Source organism: Morchella importuna (assembly GCF_003444635.1).
Source record: "Morchella importuna strain M04M26 chromosome Unknown Morimp01GS024, whole genome shotgun sequence".
Lineage (NCBI taxonomy): Eukaryota > Fungi > Ascomycota > Pezizomycetes > Pezizales > Morchellaceae > Morchella > Morchella importuna.
Window position 1 is genome coordinate 492,145 of NW_025763421.1, and position 20,491 is coordinate 512,635.

General features: G+C 45.8%; 7 protein-coding genes across 7 annotated transcripts; 6 read left to right on the forward strand and 1 right to left on the reverse strand.

The window, feature by feature from the left end:
* Positions 1 to 939: 939 nt before the first annotated feature.
* Positions 940 to 3,235, reverse strand: LAJ45_07559 (uncharacterized protein; the record flags this gene model as incomplete). The annotated part of the gene is made up of 8 exons (XM_046117116.1): positions 940 to 1,168; positions 1,225 to 1,322; positions 1,382 to 2,119; positions 2,180 to 2,353; positions 2,407 to 2,565; positions 2,621 to 2,661; positions 2,753 to 3,080; positions 3,137 to 3,235. 8 exons carry the CDS (start codon positions 3,233 to 3,235, stop codon positions 940 to 942), a joined length of 1,866 nt encoding a protein of 621 aa, XP_045969761.1.
* Positions 3,236 to 8,094: 4,859 nt separating this feature from the next.
* On the forward strand, positions 8,095 to 8,826 carry LAJ45_07561 (uncharacterized protein; the record flags this gene model as incomplete). The annotated part of the gene is made up of 5 exons (XM_046117117.1): positions 8,095 to 8,345; positions 8,408 to 8,538; positions 8,588 to 8,589; positions 8,651 to 8,697; positions 8,751 to 8,826. The coding sequence occupies 5 exons, from the start codon at positions 8,095 to 8,097 to the stop codon at positions 8,824 to 8,826; spliced, it is 507 nt and encodes a 168-aa protein (XP_045969762.1).
* Positions 8,827 to 9,691: 865 nt separating this feature from the next.
* LAJ45_07562 (uncharacterized protein) lies at positions 9,692 to 11,631 on the forward strand (the record flags this gene model as incomplete). The annotated part of the gene is made up of 10 exons (XM_046117118.1): positions 9,692 to 10,121; positions 10,178 to 10,312; positions 10,375 to 10,434; positions 10,652 to 10,698; positions 10,781 to 10,850; positions 10,907 to 11,049; positions 11,104 to 11,251; positions 11,320 to 11,366; positions 11,510 to 11,539; positions 11,596 to 11,631. 10 exons carry the CDS (start codon positions 9,692 to 9,694, stop codon positions 11,629 to 11,631), a joined length of 1,146 nt encoding a protein of 381 aa, XP_045969763.1.
* A 26-nt stretch (positions 11,632 to 11,657) lies between these two features.
* LAJ45_07563 (uncharacterized protein) lies at positions 11,658 to 12,194 on the forward strand (the record flags this gene model as incomplete). The annotated part of the gene is made up of 2 exons (XM_046117119.1): positions 11,658 to 12,047; positions 12,102 to 12,194. 2 exons carry the CDS (start codon positions 11,658 to 11,660, stop codon positions 12,192 to 12,194), a joined length of 483 nt encoding a protein of 160 aa, XP_045969764.1.
* Positions 12,195 to 12,247: 53 nt separating this feature from the next.
* LAJ45_07564 (uncharacterized protein) lies at positions 12,248 to 12,630 on the forward strand (the record flags this gene model as incomplete). Its single annotated transcript, XM_046117120.1, has 4 exons — positions 12,248 to 12,253; positions 12,309 to 12,331; positions 12,397 to 12,425; positions 12,479 to 12,630. 4 exons carry the CDS (start codon positions 12,248 to 12,250, stop codon positions 12,628 to 12,630), a joined length of 210 nt encoding a protein of 69 aa, XP_045969765.1.
* A 3,823-nt stretch (positions 12,631 to 16,453) lies between these two features.
* On the forward strand, positions 16,454 to 17,098 carry LAJ45_07565 (uncharacterized protein; the record flags this gene model as incomplete). The annotated part of the gene is made up of 3 exons (XM_046117121.1): positions 16,454 to 16,746; positions 16,802 to 16,938; positions 16,989 to 17,098. 3 exons carry the CDS (start codon positions 16,454 to 16,456, stop codon positions 17,096 to 17,098), a joined length of 540 nt encoding a protein of 179 aa, XP_045969766.1.
* Positions 17,099 to 18,705: 1,607 nt separating this feature from the next.
* LAJ45_07566 (uncharacterized protein) lies at positions 18,706 to 19,661 on the forward strand (the record flags this gene model as incomplete). The annotated part of the gene is made up of 4 exons (XM_046117122.1): positions 18,706 to 18,936; positions 19,020 to 19,052; positions 19,103 to 19,262; positions 19,318 to 19,661. 4 exons carry the CDS (start codon positions 18,706 to 18,708, stop codon positions 19,659 to 19,661), a joined length of 768 nt encoding a protein of 255 aa, XP_045969767.1.
* Positions 19,662 to 20,491: the final 830 nt, after the last annotated feature.

Sequence of the window (20,491 nt, forward strand, 5' to 3'; positions counted from 1 at the left end):
ATTATTGAATTCTGAAAGCTCAGTTGACTACGATTAGTTACAAGGTTACTTATTCGCTCCCACACACACACAATCCATCTAGACGTAGCTTTTCTTGCCTCTGCTGCTAATGTGCATGAGCGATCTACGCGCGGTGAGAGTTTCTAGTCACATGTATGACTAGAGTAAAGTGGGGTTTGATAGCCTAGGTTTGATAGTGTGCAATCACATGTGATCACTCGAAGGTCTTGGCTGTTTTCCGCCTTCTCATATATTCCAGATCATTAATACATGTATTGCGGGTTGTCAAAAATAATGGGATGCAACAGGGCAACGAATACAGCAACGACAACCCAACCCCGCCACCAACGAATGACAATACTAACGAAAATACATTTTGGGTCTCCAGTAGTTCTTATTATCACTTATCCTGTTTGTGGTCTCTTTGTGGTCGGTCATGGTTGAGAGATTATTACGTTGCAATGAAGCCTGTTGCGTCCCATTATTTTTGACAACCCACAATACTTATATCTAAAAATAAAAGTACTCAAAAGCAAGAGTAAAAATCTCGTATATATGTAGCTGATAGACTGTACATACAGTGCAAGTTAGATGCAGTAATTCCTGCCCTCCATGCGTATATGTAATTACAAAGCATCTCCTAGTGCTTTCATGCATCGCATCATTTCCTCATTATCATGACTAGAACCCATCATGCCCATCAAGTATTTAAAAGGGAATATTGCCGAAAAGAAAAGAAAAAGGTATATGTGAAGGAAGCAAACAAAAGAGAAGAAAAAGAAAAAGAAAACTCTAAAACGCCCTTCCTCCCCCAACTAAAAAGTCAAACTTTTGGTCATTACCGATTACCCGTAATTTTTTCCACAACCTGTTCTCCTTTAATGCCCCCAATCCCCAAAGCAAAAGAACAAAAATATATATATATGAAAGCAGTTGTGCCTAGCTTCCGACAACAGAGGCTGCTTTGGTGGTGCTAGTATAGGTCTCTTCTCCTTTATCAACCAAGTCTGTCAAATCCACAAAGTCTCTTTTGGGAATGTCCAGCGACATGGTTCTTCTTGCGTGCGTGCTGCCTGCCGGGCTTACGGATCTTCCGTTTGGAGAGCGCTCCGACGGTCTGCGGCGCAGGCTCTGGATGAATGGCGACGAGGGGCGTTCTCTCTCGAGACTAGAGCTAAAGGTCTCAGTAAATGAGGAGAACAGATGGTGGAGGGGAAAGGTTACATGGGCGCATTTCCAGAAGTCATGTATAGAAGCAGATACTTGAGGTTGGGGAGTGTGTTGCGAAGGTCCATTACGGAGAGACCTTGGCGGCTCATCAACTATGCCACATCATGATTGTATTAGTTACCACTATTGTAATTGATTTAGGGGAAACTACCTGCTCAATATCCTTATTCAACAAGAAAATTCCGTACTCGAACCGGAAATGTAAGCTTCCTTTCATCCATAAGGGAAACGTTCTCGCGCCACTGATAACACTAATCGGATCCATGATGAACGAGCTACTTTCCACTGGCTGCACCGGGTACCGTAGATATGTGCCCAGGTAATAACCCAGCTGATACACCATGCGAGCAGTGTAGCCCAGAGCCGCCGAGATAACCTCATCATCATGATCATCATGGCCCGAATTGGGTAGGTACAAGCCCCGAATCGTGAATCCCAACGAATGCTCAGGGGTCGGCTCGATAGGATAGATCTGCTGTAGGTCGTTTACGATGCGGCGTCTCTGAGCTTCAATCCCACCCTTGGTCTCTGCAAGGTCAAGGCGAGATCTCTCGAGTTGTGTGGTGGCTTCTTCGAGGAACTTTTCGCTAGTTGATTGACTTTCTTTACCGAGTGCCATAGCGCTTCTGCGTGAGCTGATGCTCTTCAAAAGATTATCACGGCGAGCAGTGACATTCTCTAGGCGTTTTTTCTCGGTTGCAAGAGCTTTTTTCACCGCATCACGGCGAGAGGTTGCGGCAGCGGTCAATCTGAGCAGAGAGAGAGGGGTCGCTTCACGGGAGAGAAGAGAGCTTATTTGCGAGGAGACTTTTGAGGTAGTCATTTGAGCATCGTTGACGCACTCTTCGAGGTTATTGAGCTTCATCACGGTGTCGTAAGAGGTGGATGGCTATATGAATATTAATATTAGTAAATCGGATTTTTGAAACGAGGGCAGGTGTGAGTGCACAATTGTATTCTCGTTGGAGAACGACAATGACGAGATTGAGGTTGAAACATTGTGGCCGCCAGTCCGAAGCTCTTTTGGTAGCGGCATTGGGAGATCGTTAACTACAGTATAGATTCCGTCCGTCAAAGTAAAAATAATGCAGTTTGTAGAAAACGGGTACGGAAAGTTTTCAAGCTGTTACATCAGTTATTTATACCCGTCGCATAGTGAGGCAAGGAGCTACCAACACTTTTCCCAATAAACCTTAATGACGGTAGTGTAATGTCCAACTCGACAAGAAGCTGAAGATCTCCGCTGACGCCCGCCCATAATTTGACAATTACTGCATTCCGTCTCGAGATGTGTGGTCCGGCATTTTTTAGGTCGAAGGACTGGAAGTTCGGATTCTATCAAGTTGTTAGCTTATTCTACTTGTTACTTTAATCTAAAACACTCACGTACCATTGACTTATGAATAACTTCGCTAATGTAGATTGGATCATCTAGGTGTCGCACGCGCCAAAAAGTGAGGACTCTCAACTCAGTACGCTCGTTCACCATCAATAGTATAGGATAAATCAGAGTAGAACCCACCTCCAAGCTCTGCAATATGCAGCGAGAAGAACACATCGGACATTCTCACATCCTCAAGTCGTTTCTGCTTCTGCACTATGCCGTCCAACCCACGCGTGCTACGTCGTCTCGAATGTGGTCTCCCTGAAGCTAGGTCACTTGACGATTTCGAATGATGCAGGCTTGATTCGCTCTCATCCTGTTGAGTAGCGGTGAGTGTTTTGCTCGCTGTTCTCCAGGCACCTGCCAGAAAGTCGTCGTCCGTGGAAGTGCCTCTTGGCCGTGAAGGTGTCGTCGAAGTCGTCAAATTCCTCACCACGATCCCGTTCAGATGCCGTAATTTACGGCCCTCCTCTACATTAGTTCTCAAAAGCTTCATCAAAGAGTGGAAGTCTCCACACCTACCGTGGGTAAAAGCAGAGGTCTCCCCCTAGACATAGTGACTTCCGAAATATCGTCAGAGTCCATAGTAGGGATGGCAGTGCCATCACTATCTGAAGGCATAACTGTGCAAGTTGTTATTTTTGTCACTGTGGACGCTAAAAGCCCTAGGGAAATTGAAGCTCGACGTGGAAGTTCTGGAGATGTTTCGGTGCAGTACGAATAAAGTTGTAAGCTGCATGACGCTGGTGTGTCTGGGAGCAAGGGGTGAGCTATGACTAAGCCGGTGATGTAACCGACTGGTGGGACAACGGAGTGACACGGAGGAGTGGCGCAAACGGCCCTCATGCAGATTGTGGAGAAATGATTGGAGCGTAGCTACTAGAGTGGATTGTATCCCTTCCTCTGTCGACAAAATGCTGCGCCCCCCAAGAAAGGGTGGCTTTACTAACAGATCTTATTATCTCCTATCAAATAACAGATCCCCCATACAAATTTAATTTCTCTATTATAGGGGGGCAGCAATCGACGAAGGGATAAGAGGAGGGGGTTTCGCCCTCGCTCTGGTGAGACTTTTTTAAAAAAAGAATCAAACTTCTTTAGACGATAAGGAGGTGACGAACGACAGCAAATTGATTTGGAGATTACGAAGATTGAGGACTCGGAGATTGAGGTGATTTGAAACTTTAATTTTATTTATTGAGGTATGTACTCAGTCGTTAATTAAAAGGTCGGAAAATTTAGTAAGCATTTGGTTGCAGCGATATCCGACCATTTTATTAACGCGCGAGTACGTTTTTATTTTAAAAGTGATACCCACTTGTTTTTAGATTTTAACAGTGAGGATAGAAGTTCGAATTTTGTTATCGCTTTCCATGGCCGACAGTCGATACTAAATTGTGAAAGACGGCTGGGGTCGTACCAATTTCCAGGTTTCTCATGGATTAGGTATGACGCGTGAGGATCTTGCGGAAGGAGATGAAATCTTGGAGGAGAATGACGCTGAGAAAGGTAAGTAAGGCATAGCGGCGGGTACACCCGTGTCTAGAAAATTCCCGGATCCCTCCATAGCAACGGGGCCAAAGTAGTGCTTCTTCACAAATAATTTTGGTATATCCTTAATCCACACACTGTCTCTAGACACGGGTGTACGACTGTTCACTTAAATTGAGAGAGTTCGTTAATTGAGTTTTGTTCATAGAGGCTGAAAGTGCCTGGGTCAAGAAGAATAGCGAAAGGTATGAAGCTGGAGGGCGTAGTGAGTTGAAAGAGGCTGTTGCTCAGTAGTTGGCGGAGGAATATGACTTCACGCCAACTGGTGATCCGGAGATGGATCTGATGATTGCGATGGGGTTGAGGGATATGAAGGGTGATCCTGAACTTAGCCATATGTTTGAGTCGGGAGAAAGTATTTCGAGTAACCTGGGAGGGTCGGCGGGGGAAGTTGGGGCGACGAAGTCGAAGTAGCAACTAAAGAGGGAGAGATAGCGGGAGAGTGCGAGGCAGCATACCTAATCAGGGTTAAGGCTCCGTTTGGAAGCACGCTCTCGTTGCAACGCTAATTGTGATTTGGAGGATGGGAATTGTATTTTGGTCATCTAAATTCCTTATTATTGTTTCAACGGCCCACCACATCAAAGCTTGTATTGAGGCCATATATTTGTGGGGCATGTCTACTGTAATGAAGATGTTGAATATGGGGATTATGATTCCCAGGCTCTAGATTGAGGTTTCATGATTTGGGGCGTTGCAACCATCATGGCTTCCAAACGGAGCCAAAGGTTGGTTTCAAGGCAGCGAGGTAAGTACATACCTACATATCGGGTCCTCAAGGTTCAACGACACGGCGCGGTTGGAAAATTTAGTATGATTATTGCGACCAATGAAACTGTGGTGCTAAGTTGGAACTTTGAGGTCACCGTGTTGGGGAAACCATTTAGTACGGTTTAGTACTCTTTTTAGTAACTTTTTTTAATAAAAAAAAAATCATGCTTTCTGGTCGCATACACTAGATTAGTCTTCCTGTACCTCATAGATCATCACCACCAATACACTAGCGTTCCTCAGCCATTAAAGACCTTTCGGAGCAAAAGGTAATACAGCCGAGTCTCCCTATAAGGGTACGTCGGGACCGAAATTTGGTACCCTTATAGAGATGTTACCCTTATAGTAAGAGCAAATTTGTACCTACAAAGCCCAGTAAGGACCTAAAACACTTACCCTTATAGAGCGATTATTCTTATAGTAGGTAACCTTATAGGGAGATCCGACTGTAGCTGGAACGCGGAACGCTAGCAGTACATCTAGTATTCTTGAAAACGTTCCAGATGCAAGAATCAGTCTAGAACGCTGCAAGGTAGGCTTGGCGGAAGAGAGGAACGCAGGGATTAAGTAGGTGTGGCGTTGGTTCACAGACTAAAGAGGAGAGGCTCGCACCTCTTCAAGGGACGAAGTCCTTCAACCCCACCATTCGATAGACGGAGACAGCACGGATTAGCGACAAAGACGAGTACACGAAGACCAAATAACGGACAACGACAAGGTGAGTCTGTTTATTGTCACACTATCTCTCTAACTGGCTAGAGTATTGAAGACTGACTTGCTAAATTCACGAGACCAGAGTAACGGGGACAAACATGTTCAAGCTCCTCAGCCGGCAAGCGTTCAAGGCTGTTCCCAGACCCGGTCTCCGTCTCCCTACCAGTACCTCACGCCAGATCCATAGCATGCAGCTCCCGTACAGCGGTCCCCCGAATTACGATACGATCGCTCGACGCTTCTCTTCGAACGTCGACCCACAGGCCTATTTCACCCGCAAGCGCCAGCAAGAGGCTAAGGATCGTGGTGAATTTGTCGACATCCACGACATCGGCAGAGATCCAAGTGATTATGATGTGTTGATCACAGATGTGAAGCATGAAACACTGGAAACCACAATTGCGGAGGAACTGGGTATACCATACCTCTCGAAGGCTACGGACGCTGATGCCAAAAAGGCGGTTCAAGTGGGTCATGGTTACATCTATGGTTCGAAGTTTAGAGCGATTATTCCACTTGTTGTCTCCCATCGAGATGAGTGTCGTTGGGTATTCTTCATAATGGACAGTGGTGCCCCGTTGACCTATCTTTCAGCTCAGGTGAGTGTTCCGACCTGTAGAACAAACGCTCGACTGTTAACATGTTCAGGCGAGTAAACTTCTCGGTGTTATGGAAGACCGAGCAACTCCTGTCAAGATCGGTGGATATCATCATCTAGTTCAAATGTCGCCGGATACGTCTCACTTTCCCGATATTAATCTTCTGGGTACCGACTTTTGTAGCGCATACAACACCAACTTGTGGTTCGACTTTCAGAGGAGACGGATGAAATTGTATTTCGGTGGAGAGTGGGAGATGGTGAGAAAGTCCAAGTTGTAGAGCAAGCAAGGAGTGGAGGAAACGAGTGGAGGAATGGTATTTTATTTGGCAGTCCGGAGTTTGTTTTTGTTTTTTTAGTATGCAGAGGGTTTCTTGCGGTGGTTATGTAATTGATTATTCATGGTATTCATTCTGGTTGTTGTGTTGCACCAAATTGCAGCGCGAATGCGAGTGACATACTGTGACCCGGTTAACACGAGTGATATTCCATGACTAGGTTGGGGACCCCCGAAGCGAAGCGAGGGAGGGGGCGTAGCCGGAGTGGTTGAGTGGCTAGTAGACGGAACGCAAGCGTTCCTCAGCCATCCCTTCGTTCGTGCCAGGTTTTCACATTAGTTAACCGAGAGACGGCGTGGTGATACTCAAAAACGTAGCTGTAATAGGGAGTGGATACCTTCCTAGAGAAGAAAGCTCTGTGACTTGAAGCCTAAAGAGGTTCGTGGAGTGAGGGTTAGGTGAATTACAACGGGAGTTGCCCGAACAGGTTAATTTCTACTATCTTGAAAACGAACGAAGGGATTAAAGACCTTTGCTAATATTCTGTCTTTAATGGCTGGAACGCGGAACGCCCAGCGTAAATTGTTAGATTCTACAGCGTAGAAGTGAGAACTTTCCGGATGCAAGGATTAGTCCGGAACGCTGCAGGTCTACCTTGGCGGAACGTACTACGGGGTAAGTCTGTAGACAGGTGGCGGTGACACACAAACAAATATTCAGAAATCTCCTCCCAATGCACCGCCACCTGTCTACAGACTTACCCCGGCACCGTAGTACAGGGTGTGCACGTTATATACCGAGAACATCGATTAATTGGTTTGAAATTCTATGGGTGCCATGTGTGGCAGCCAAAATTGACCAATAATTTTCAGAGTTACAACGCATTACAACAGGCTTAGCCACACAATTTGTATGTTGGAAAGAAGTCTGAAGAACTTTCACACATCTTTATTTAAAAGGTTTAAGTATTTAATTAAAAACACAAAAAAATAACCATAGGATAGAGCTGGCTCTCTGCTTGATGTGAGTAGTACTGTGAATTTTTCAAAGGGGTTTTTGGGTGAGTTCCAAAAGATCGGGAGTGAAAAAGAGTCAAATTGTGGGGCACACACCCCTCAAATACTTGCTTGGCCGCCAAGTTGCCCCTTTCTTAAAATTCGACCAATGGCAGGCCCTCGCAGACTGGTCAATAATAAAATTTTCTAAAAGAGGGTTCTTCACACATACCGTGAATACCCTGTATATATAGACAGAGATGTGGCGCAGAGGTAAAACAACGGGTAGCGTGAGGCTTGGCCACGGTCGCGTTTTGTCTACATATAAGTAGGGGAGTATCCCCACACTTGGTTGAGAAGTAGCAAAGCTTCTTCAACCTTTCGATTCAGCAACCAGCGATCGAACAAGAATACCTACGAGCGACACGACGAGCGAGCATCTACAAGCATCCACGAGAGTACGATAGCGAAGCGACAAATACACGGGGACCGCTAACTGGCTAGAGAATCAAAGTCTGATTAAATTCACGGGGACGGCACAGCACAGCGATAGTTTACACAACACACGACAGAATGGCACAAGCTATTGGACAACAGCTTAATCTCGGGCCACAGCCCAACTTCAACAACTTGGTTCAGCATGTGAATGCGGCTATGGATGAGGTTTTCAGGATTCCCAATCTGCCACTGGCTGGGCAAGGCGACGTGATTGTTCAGCTGCTCCAGGGCATTCAACGAGATATCCAGCAAGTGCAACGAGATATCCAGCAAGTGCAACGAGATATCCAGCAAGTGCAACGAGATGTCCGGCATATCCGTGCGGAGTAAGTAAACCTTTTGGTTTTTGTTTTGGGTAACGTTCTGTCTAACTCCTAAATAATTCCAGGCAAGACTTGCTGCCAATTAAGCTGTATAACAGCGGAGCCCGTGAGCGCGAGCACTTCAGATATCCACAGGGAGTAGCAATTGCCTATCCTCCGTTGCCGCGTTCGAGGGACGAACTCGCACATATGACAAGTAGGTTCACGGGTCAAAGTACTGATATCCAATGCTTACAGATGGGAAGTTGTCGAGTGCCAGGCCGCTGCCGCCCATTTGGGACTGCAACCACTCCCGCAAAATACTTTAGTCGGCGATAGGCGTAGACAGATCGCAGAGTACTTGGTTTGAGAGCTTGTGAGTACTTGGATGTTTACTGGCCACGGGATGTACACTCATATGCAGTTTAGTCACGCAGGGCGAATCGGAAAGGACGTTTATTCCGCCGAGGGGGTGTTTTTGCATTTGCTAGACGGCGATGGTTGAGGTTTGATTTGTTCAGCGACGAACAGGTATGGATTGTTTTTGTACGGGTACTTTTTTTTTTTTTTTTTTTTTTTAAATTTTTCGGGGTTTACTTAGATGTCACATGGGTTGACTGGACGGCGATTCGGCTGGGCGAATTATGTAATTTATCATTGATGTATTATACTATGAATTTGGGGGACCCCCCGAACGGAATGAGGGTGGGGGCTTGCCTTATCCAGAGCGAAGCGGAGCGAGCGCCACACGAGCGACCGAACGCAAAGCGTCCTCAGCCATTAAAGACCTTTGCGAAGCAAAAGGTAAGATTCTGTCTTTAATGGCTGGAACGCGGAACGCCCAGCGTAAATTGTTAGATTCTACAGCGTAGAAGTGAGAACGTTCCGGATGCAGGTCTGTGTCCGGAACGCTGCAGGTCTGCCTTGGCGGAACGTATGTACTACGGGGGTAGGGGTAATACGGGGGTAGGGGTAATACGGGGGTAGGGGTAATACGGGGGTAGGGGTAAATCTCCAGAACTGAGGCCATGGTTGTAACAGGCCAAAGTTCTGGAGACTTACCCTGGCACCCGTAGTACAGTAGACACGGAGATGTGGCGCAGCAATAAAAAAGGGTTTAGCGTAGCGAGACCCGAAATGTGTATAAGAGGAGGGTGTTCCCACCTTACTCTGGGAGAAGTGACGAGATCTCTTCAGCCTTTCGATTCAGCAACAATTGCGATAGTTATACGGTACAACGACAGTCGATAGACAAGCCATCACATCCTTTTACTCCGACGGGTAATCACAATGGGTGATAACAACACCGAGCAGCAGAGAAAAGACTCTGCTTCAGACTTGCATCAATCAAAGCGATATCGGTTGACAGAATGTTGGCAAACGCAAAGTATAGCCTTGGAGGAGGGTGCCTGGATGCCATATTGAAAACCAAGGAGAAGGTTTATGACGGCATAGTCGAACATCTTGAGATTGAAGGCTATCCTACGGAAGCAAATCCAGATTTTAAAGAAGCCAATATCAGCGACTTGGTCTACATCACCCTTCATCCTATACTCTTCGATTTCAAACGCAAGACGGGACGCACCGTACGCTTATTGAGGGAGAAAGAGATTGTCTCTACAGACGGCGAGACAGGAGGCACGGAGGAATTTGTTATGGTGGACCTGGTTTCGGTAACAGAGGAGAAGTTTATCTTCATAGTAGAGGCAAAGAGATCTTCTCTGGGACAAGCGATGAAACAGTGTTTGCTGGCTATGAAGGATATGAGAGATAACAATGGTGGTGTTGGCGAGGTGTACGGTTTCGTTACAACTGCAGAGTTTTGGCAAATGCTCAGCTACGATGGGGCGTTTCAGGTGACAAACAAGCTGGATGTACTATTTCATACGATGGGCGAAGAAAAAGAGAAATGGATGAAGGGCTATGCGGTTCTGGTGGACTGCATGTACGCAGCGTTGGGCAATGGAGGCATCGTGGAGAAATGATTGAGGGTGAGTACCTCGTAGAGTTTTTTCTAGGGGGATTTGCCTGTGGCAACTGATTTATTATGCAGGGAATATTACTATTTTCCACGGGGGCGTAGCCATCACGAGTGAAGTGAAGGGATTGTTTTGTAATTAAATTTTCTTAGGCTGGGCGTTTGTACGGTAGTTTTTATTTTTTATGCAAGTGAAGCGTGGCGGAACGATGACACGGAGACGTGGCGCAGAGTAAAACAACGGGTAGCGTGAGGCTTGGCCACGGTCGCGTTTTGTCTATAAGAAGGGGAGTATCCCCGCACTTGGTTGAGAAGTGAGGAAGTCCGTTCAACCCCACCACCCGAGAAGCAGCGACAAAGACGAGAGTACACGAAGAACAAAGATTGCACAACGACAAGGTGAGTCTGTTTAATGTCACATTACCTCTCTTACTGGCTAGAGTATTGAAGACTGACTTGCTGAATTCACGGGCTGCTTTAGGGACTCAGCTACACACGGGCAACTCCTCGATCTGACCTCACGGGAGCAGTCACGATCAATATGAACACCTGTACTTGTTCTCTGTCCCTTCGGTGATCACTGCTCATGGAATGTCATCACTGGCAGTTGGAGCATTTGTGCGTAGCTACGCCGGCCACTTCATCACTGGGGCCTTTACCCTCGTTGCGACCGGTGGCCTCATTTGGGACAACCACAAAGGACGTAGAGACGCTGTGGACAAACTCGATACCAAGATCGATGGAGTCAAGGTAGATGTCAGCCGTGTGGAAAAGAATCTCGAGAAAGTTCACGAAGACGTATAGGACCTTGGAGCGGAAGTCCAAGACTGCCAGTCAATGATCCTGGAAAACGGACATCACATTATGAATGCACTTGACGGAAATAAAAAGCCGATGAGGGAGTGGCTCCACAAGCTTGAGCGTTGCAAGCAGTCTGGTGGTGAGGATTGCGGTTCCATTCCGAAGGCTTGAGGGGTTTCAGTAAGGTCTAAAGAGTAAGCGACATATTCCTATCCTTAGAGCGATGGAGGGTCGGGCGAGACGGAGGGGGTGGCGAGGCTTGGCCTGTTAGTAATACTGGACCGGTACCCAAATTCAAGATTGAGACTTGCGGCTTGAGCTCCCACGTTCCTGAGACTTGCGGATCGAGCTTTCAACGCTACGCGAAGTGTTTTGAGTTTGCGGATTGAGATCTGAACATTGCGCGAAGTGCTTGAGACAGCGGATTGAGCTTTTAGAGGTTTACGGAATACCTGTCAAATACGTGAAAGACTCTGCTAACGTTGCGCCTGTTAGAATCTTGCCTACTATGGTGACCCGAGATATACCTGAATATTAGGGTGCAGATGGGTCTACAAATGGTGGAGCGCGGTGGGACAAAAAGGGAAGCTACCGAGATGGTTGAGATCGCTCCTACAACCTTTATGCACCGTATTAGAGGAAGGCCATCAGCGGTTAAGGCTGCGCATCGGCAGCAGACCATGAAAATTGAGGAGGAGAATATGCTTGTTGATCGATGCTATTTCCTTGACAAGATAGGGTTCCCTCCAGCTGTTTGGAGAGTGCGAGAGTTGGCGCTTGAGATATTGCAGAGAAGGGACCCTCGCGCAACCTTAGGAAAGAAATGGGTTTCTGAAGGACTGTATCACCGACATCCAGAAATGAGGTCTGTCTATAGCCGGCACATTGAGTGGTTGAGAACAGTACGTGGTAATGACAGTGAGATAATGACTAAATTCTTTGACGAGGTTAGCTCCTGACTAGCTTCGAATCATTAAACTACTTATCTGATTGGTGAATAGCTTGCAGAATGTGTTTATTCGAAGGAGATCAAGCCTAAAAATACCTATAATTTTGATGAGATTGGATTTTTTGATGGGCTGTTCCGCTTCTGAAAAGGTTGTTAATGTTGTGAGACATCCACGTACAGGAGGTAGATTGTTCAAGAATGAAGGTAAGATAATTGATAGGCTCCGATAGAATGGATACGGCTGTTAATATTCTAGTAGAAGGAACCCGAGAACTGTCAACTGTAATGAGGGAATATGTGCGGACGGATCTGATTTAGATCTAATGATTATATACAAATGTGAAGAGTTTATATCGGAATGGTTTGACAATTTCCGGTACGATACACCTGAGAATATACTCTTCGGACGGTCCTCAAATGGTTGGACAGATGAGACAATGAGTTTGAAATGGCTAGAAAGAAATTACGGCCCAGACAGCAAAACGGCAGAAAAAGCAGGGAATGATTTTTGGTTACTGCTCTTTGACGGACATACTTCTCACGTCAATACATCTTTTCTTATTGTCTCAATCACCGTATAATTCCTTTTTGTCTTCCACCACATACAACACACAAGTTACAGCCGCTTGACGTTTGTATTTTTTCACCCTACAGGAATTACTATAGGAGGGAATTATGTCTCCGATTTGCCAACAGAGAGTACGGTGTTGGTAAACAATTTTTACCAAATTCTTTCAATTGCTCGGCAGGAGGCGTTTACACCTGAAAATATCCGTAGTAGCTTTTGGTGGACCGGGCTTTGTCCTCTAGATTCTTCAATCATTTTACGGCAACTAGAATGGCAGACAGATGACACAACTGGTCGAACATCACCATCTATACCAAGTACTCCACCGACACAGAACCGGGCTGAATTTCTAGCAATCAATCCTGAAAGTATTGCCGTAACCAGAACACCTACAGATCGAACATCTATTGTTCATATGCGAAGAACAATAGAAAATGTCGTTGCAAGCAACTCACCTTACTCATGGCGCATACGGCACTACTTAGTTAAAGGTTTCAACGCTGCAGAAAAGGTATTTATTGAGAATGAATATCTAAAGGATGAAGTAAAGAAATTAAAAAAAACAGTTGGATGAATGTAGACATAGAAAAAAGGCCCGGAAAACAAGAATCCCGAACCATGATATTGGTTTTTTGGATAGAGGGGTCTTGAATGAATTTGATAGAGAGAGGTGGGAGGCACAAGAAGAAAAAAAAAAAAATAAAAGATTAGAACGCTTAAGAAAACAGGTAATCAAACTGGAAAAGGATATAGAAATCCTTACCAGAAAGAGATTAAGACGTCAAGAGATGGAAAGAAACAATCGGGCCATTCCATTAAAGGGGCATTCTCTAGAAAGGCTTGAGCAGGAGGAGAGTACGAAGACAAAGTTAGAACTCAGGAGTCAAGTTGCAGTCGATGAACCTATGGAGGATACGCCGTACCTGGCACTCTTGAGGAGGACGAGGAGGAGGGAGGGGGCTCACCTGCACCCGCTATCATTGTACCTCCAACTGAAGAATATGGGGAGGAAGGGTAGTGCGCGCTATTATTGTACATACCTCGAACACCCGTTACTATATATTGCAAAATTCATTAATATCATTAGCTACACGTGCTGGACCACTATTACTAACATACCAAGCCTCGCCACCCCCTCTGTCTCGCCCGACCCTCCACCGCTCTAATAGAGAGCATGTAACTAATTCGCGAAAGTTCTCTCTAGTTTGGGCTGGCTGGACGGCGTATACGGAGGTCACGCATCGAGAGGCGTTTTGCTTTTACATAGATGGTTGGTTGCATACGGCGTCTGTATTTCCGAATTGGCTTTGATTTTACTTCTCAGAATAAAAAATAACGATTGCAGGCATTTTCTTAATTTTTCGGCTGGGCGGATTATATAATTTATTATTCATTGATGTATTTTACTACATGTACAGCGACAGGTAATAAGTAATGGAACGCCCTGAGAGTACAAACACCAAATGTTGGTGGCGTTTTACCAAAACAGGTATCGCTGTGTTCCATCACTTATTACCCACCGCTGTACTTACTAAGGGGGGCGAAGCCATCGAGCGTAGTGAGATTATTAAGTGAGCGGAGTGAATGACTTGTGGCGGAGCGGAGCGAAAGCCACCGAACGCAAAGCGTTCACAGCAACTAAAGACCTTTGGGGAACGCGCAACATTCAGAACGGCACGTGCGAGACCGAGTGGAACGAAGTGCCAAGGAGGCAGTGGGGCAAGGAGGCAGTGGGGCAAGCCGCACCTCGTCGCACATAGTGAAATGATTGGCACGTGTGACAGGGAATGTAAGGTATATAAGGAGAGGGATTCCCACCCCTTGCTCTAGTTAGAAGGGACGAAGTCCATTCAACCTTTTATGCAGCATCGCGGAGATAGAACAGCATATTCCTAGCAGGACAAGGCGATAAGACGAAGCAACAATCGTGGCGACAAACATGTTCAGGCTCCTCAGCCGGCAAGCAGTCAAGGCTGTTCCTAGACCCTGTCTTCGTCTCTCTACTGGCACCGCACGCCGGATCCATAGCATGCCACTCCCTGACACTTGGCCACTCCCTTACGCTGGGTCTCCGAGTTACGATACGATCACTCGACGGCTCTCTTCTTCGCAGGCCGATCCAGTGGCCTATTTCACCCGCAAGCGTGACCAAGAGGCTAAAGAGCGCGGCGAGTTTATCGACATCCATGATATCGGTGGCATAGATCCAGATGATTTTGATGTTTTAATTTCGGACGTTGATGATGAAAAATTGCGAACGGAAATTGCGGAAACGGTGGGGATACCGTACCATGTAGAGGCCACTAAGGAAGATGCTAACAAAGTGGTCGAAATTGGTGACTGCTATATATTCGGGCGGAAATTGCGGACGATATTCCCTACAGTTGTTGGTAAAGGTACTCGAGCCCATTGGGTTTTTTTCATCGTGGACAGTGGTGCTCCACTGACATACCTTTCTGCTCAGGTAAGTGATAATTATATCCTCCTGTCTGTGCGAAAGGAGGCCTGCTAAGTAGTCTAGACGAGCAACCTCCTTGGTATTTCGGAAGACATGGGAGAGACTCTTGTCACTATCGCTGGACGCGCCGCCCCTGTTTATAGGTCCCCGAATCGCTCACATTTTACCGAACTTAATCTTCTCGGTATGGACTTTTTTAAACATTACAATGTTACACAGTGGAATGACTTCGACAAACTCAGAGCCAAATTGTACATCGGCGGAGAGTGGGAGATGGTGAGAAAGTCGAAGTTGTAGTTCTATGAGCAGCGTGAATCGAAGGGGAATTTCTTTTGTAATTAATTGATTTACGTCCCCTTTATACTATTTAATACGGGGGACCCCCGAACGGAGTGAGGGAGGGGGCGTAGCCTCAACGAGCGGAGCGAGGCGATAGACTCCGGAGGAGTGCCAGAGGCGGTACGGAGTACTTAGAGCGAAGCAGCGAAGCAAAAGGTAAGATTCTGTCTTTAGTTGCTGGAACGCGGAACGCTGGAAGTAAATCTGGGAAAATACGCAGTATTCTTGAGAACGTTCCGGTCGGTAAGTGCCGAGCGGAACGCTGCAGTGTAGGCTTGGCGGAACGTTGATATGGTTGGGGACACCTAGAGACAGAAGGGTGCTAGGTTTACGCCATAGTTTATACTGCATGCGACCATTCTGTACCTAGAAACTAGATTCACACACACACACAGAGACAGAAGGGTGCGACATTGGTCCCCCAGTGAAGATCACCTTCCTAATCTAGTAATTACTTGGCAGGAAATCGCTTCGAAAATGCCAAGACAGCATATTTATGCCAAGATATTGGCTAGCCACCAGTGGTCTATTCCGAATTGGGTAATTATGTACTAAAGTACTTCCTAATCGGGTAATTATTGGTGTGGAAGTGCGACATTTGGTCAGCCTCTCACCAAAAACCCAAGTTTTAGAAATTCAATAGCTCAACAACCACAACAGATAAAATTAATTGGGCTCTGTTACAGTGTTATTTATCTCTTTCTCTATCACCTTACAGAGCTATTTTAATTTTAATGTGTTGTGGTGGTTGGCCATTAAGCCTCGAAGTTCAGCAACTTTGACACTCCAGCTCAAGGTGTCCCCAACCATACAGAGATGTAGCGCAGAGGTAAAACAACAGGTAGCGTGAGGCTTAGCCACGGTCGCGTTTTGTCTATAAGTAGGGGAGTATCTCCCGCACTTCTTTTTTTTTGCATTATCCCCCGCACTTGATTGAGGGGGAGTAAACTCATTCAACCCCACCATTCGAGAAGCAGCGAGCAGAGCATCCAGCAAACAACACCCCGACTTTACCAGAGAGTCTATACTTTCAGATCAAATGGTTGATCAAGAGCTTCCCGATTTCAATGTGATGGCAGCAAATATGAACAATATTTCGCATGAGCAGGCCTCCCTAGCCGTTCACCTCGAGAGGATGCAAAACCTCCCAGCCTTCGACGCAGGAGCGCAGATTCTTCAAGCAATCGCGGCTTTGTCTCGCCGAATGGATGAGCAAATGCAGCAGCAAGCCCAGCAAGCCCAGCAGCAAGCCCAGCAAGCCCAGCAGCAAGCCCAGCAACTGGTGCAAATACAACAAGAGATGCAGCAAATCCGTCAAGAGATCTCCCGCTCGTAAGTCTACTTCTTGATTTTTGAGGATCCAGTGACCGATATTGAAGGGATCCAGGGAACGCAACAATTTTGCAAGGCTGCTCAATTCTTTCGTCAATCATTCCGATACCCGTCTTGAAGCTTTATATGGCTTGGACAATGAACCCCTTCAAGATTTCCCTGAAACAATTGCTGATATCGGAGCACTTACTGGTAAGTACCCTATGTCGCTGAAAAATCATTTAATCTGAACACGATGATAGGTGCCGGGCTCAGCACCCTCCTCGGCCAGCTGGGTTTGCCTGTTGATGGTAACGTCCCCGATTGTAAACGACGATTCATCAAGTACATCGGCTTGCGTAGTTTGGTTTGAAAATTGATACGCTGTGGTCAATTGTTCGGTGGAGGTTAAGGACGTTCGTGTTTGACTAGAGGTTTTCGTTTTCTCGTTCGGCTCTGGTTCGAAACCAGAACGACTGGTGTTTCTTTACTTTGCATTTTCCCGGGGTTGGCATCAGGGTGTGCCGCCTTTAGGATGGTAGGCACATCGAACGATAAATGACTTTTTTACTTGTATACTAGGGTTCTTGACGAAGCTAGCATTACTAATTTCTTTGTAATGCATTGAATTGAATTTATTTTTATTTTTATTTATTTTTTCCCCTGTTGTATTTTATTGGGCGACTTCCCGTGGGCGTTGTTGGCCGCTGTTGTGTTCACTCTCTGTTTCAACGACGATTCGAGACGAAAATACATAGAATGAATAAACTTCGATTAAGACAAAACGAGAGTAACAAGATGTGTATATGATAGACAGGGAGATAGCAAGCTAGTTATCATCCCTCTTGTCCTTGTCAACTCCCTTCTCAACTCCGCCAAGAGTTCGTGAAGTGCGGGGTCACTCCTCACTACAGACTTTGCTTTGCTTCATTTGCCAAGGCAAGTCAAAATCTCCTCCTTTTGGATATCGAGCTCGAAGGTCACCTCTCAAAGACCACCAGCACCTCACTGCTCCCAAAGCCCTCCTTTCAATAACTTGAAGGATGACCACCACTCACCCAAAGTTCCCTATGTGGGCAACCAGCATCATGCCATCATTAGTTTTTCTTTATTTTGTATTTCTTTTGTGTTATCCGGAAATTTTTTTTTTTCACTTTTTCTTAGGTGGGGGTTTCCTTAGTCATCAACATTGTAAGAGGAGTGTGGTTGGTAGCGTACCATAGCTACTATAACTGGGGGATGGTCTTTATGCCATAGGCTATGCCTGCATGCAGTAATTGTACCTAGAATCAATTTATATGATTTAAAAAAAAAAATAGCAAGCTAGTTATTAGGTCGTTCCGCTGCGGACACCTTTACAAAGGGATTGTCCACATTTCCACATGCTGTACTGACTAATACGTGACAAATCGCTTTACGGCAAATGTGCCCAACAACGTTTAGAAGCGGTTTGGATGAAATTTAGAGTAATAAAATTTGGATGGCAACGCTCCAGATTCAGAATCTGAATGGGGGCAGAAGTAAATCTTTAAGATTTGAAAGGGCGAAATACGATTGGTTAAGAAAGGTTCCGGGTGGGTCCTGATGTTACGCACTAAACCAAAGCAGTACTTAAAAATCTAGAAATACAGCCTTTGCGCTAGATCGATCCACTCTACCAAAGTCGAGTGGCGCACTAGTGCGGGCCGGTTACCTGTGATCCTTTGCGCTCTCATCCTAATACTAATACGACACTACTTGTGACATCGAGCTGCTACACCCATGACATCATGGTGAGTTCCAAAGGTTTAGAGTAACATTTTCTAATGGATTTATAGATGAGAAAGAGGTTCTTAGACCTTGCTGTTGGATTCTTCCTCCGCTAAACATCAGACAAAGAACTTTCATCGGACAGCTTCTTCACAACCTATCGGGCAGGTTTTTCACAACCAGATCGGGCTTCCGCATTTTTCGCTTGCATGCGCCGAGGACGCCGAGACGATGCCGAGACATTCAGATGCGAGGTCGCAGATCAGTTTAAGGCTGGAGGAGTTGTTGGAGAGGGAGCGGGTAGGGGAAGAACCCGATGCAGACTCAGACTTCGAAAGTGAGTTTGAAGAGGGTGCTAAACCATCGAGGCTATTGAAGAAATTGCGAGGGGTGGCTTGGATGGAGTGGGAGGATCGCGCGCTTGCAAAGCAAGTGCTTGCAGACAATCCTATCGTTAATAGGGTGGGAAGAAAAGAAGACCGTTGGGGATTGGTTTCTGAGGACTTAAGAAATCTGATTGGAATCGTTCTTGGTCATCGTGCAAGGACAGAACAGACAGGCTCGTTCTAATTCACAAGGTATTCAATTCTTTTTATTTCTTCCCGGTTTATCCTAATAGGAAGTGCAGAGTAACGAGAGCAACTCCAAACAAAAAACAAGGGTTGACGAGGACCCAACTGAGTTTTTGGAAAATATGTCGGAGATAGTGAATTTGTTTGATTCTATTTCGTTGAACGCCAGTATTAGGAAAGAAGCAAGGGATAGAACAGCGGCGGTAAAGGAAAAAGGTACGGCTTGGTATATATGTTTTTGTACGTGGGTTAAAGACGTTAATAAAAGTAGGTACTATAATCAGACAAGCGTCCAAGGGGAACAGAGTTCTCAAAAAGAGCTTAATGGAAGCGGATGGGGGTGTAGAGAATGGATCTTCTCGTACATCTAGTGCAGTTAAGGCTCCAAAAAATCAATTAGCACAACAGGTTGATGAGGCGGTGAAATTAATGAAGGAGAAGGCGGTGAATCTAGAAAAAGAAATTCTCGGGAAAAGAAATAGGGATGAGGAATTGCGGGATGATGTTCGCATGTTGATTGAGTCTCAACGGACAACCAATATGCTACTTCAGAACTTTGTTAAGCAATCTAACCCTACTCCGGATTATGTACATGAAAGTACTCCTCAAGAGTAGGAGGTACCGCCAATACTGGTATTTCATCTGCATCGAGTGGTGCTGGCAATTGAATATCGTTTGCAAAATATTGTGATATTTGAGGGCTATGAAGACAAACATGTGCGTTGTGTAAAATGACAGCAACTGGGTATTAGAGGCCAACGGGAGATAAAAGAACTTGCTGGCTCCTAGGGAAACCCAGGAACGTAAACCGTTGCAGGATTTCCTTGAAAGCCCATTCAACGACAATTCAGGCTTTTGACATTGCTTTATTCCATTCACGTTCATCTGGTGCCAAAGCAACGCTTCGGAATGGTGTTATCAAATGATCATCCAATGCCCCGATGTATGCTGGATTACCATATATTTGTAGAGGTGTTCCATCGGGAGCAAAAGCGTGCATTGCTAACAAATCCGAGAGATGGCTCTCCCGGTACACTGTAAGATCATGTAATTTTCCTTCCACTGGCCCATATAGGTGCGGAATTATACCATCGGGACATACGACTGATTGATATTTCAGACAGTGTAATCGTTTCCATCCATTGTATACCGCTTCTTGGCCCCAGGTTGGTCTTGCAATCTGTCTCAACGTTCCATCTATAAAACCGAAGCAAGTTTCAAGAGGAGCATCCCGAGAACGTATTGCTACCGTATACGCTGCTAACTTTTGTGGTGTCAATCGTTGGATATCAAAAACAAGAAGGTGCTTCCATTGTTCATGAATAAAATGTAATAACGTATTCACCACTCTGGAGACCCGCTCAGGCTTCCAACCGAATTTGAGGTGAAAATCTGTTAAACGGTTGGGCCAGGACAGCCGAGCCAATAGCATGCATAGGGCTGTA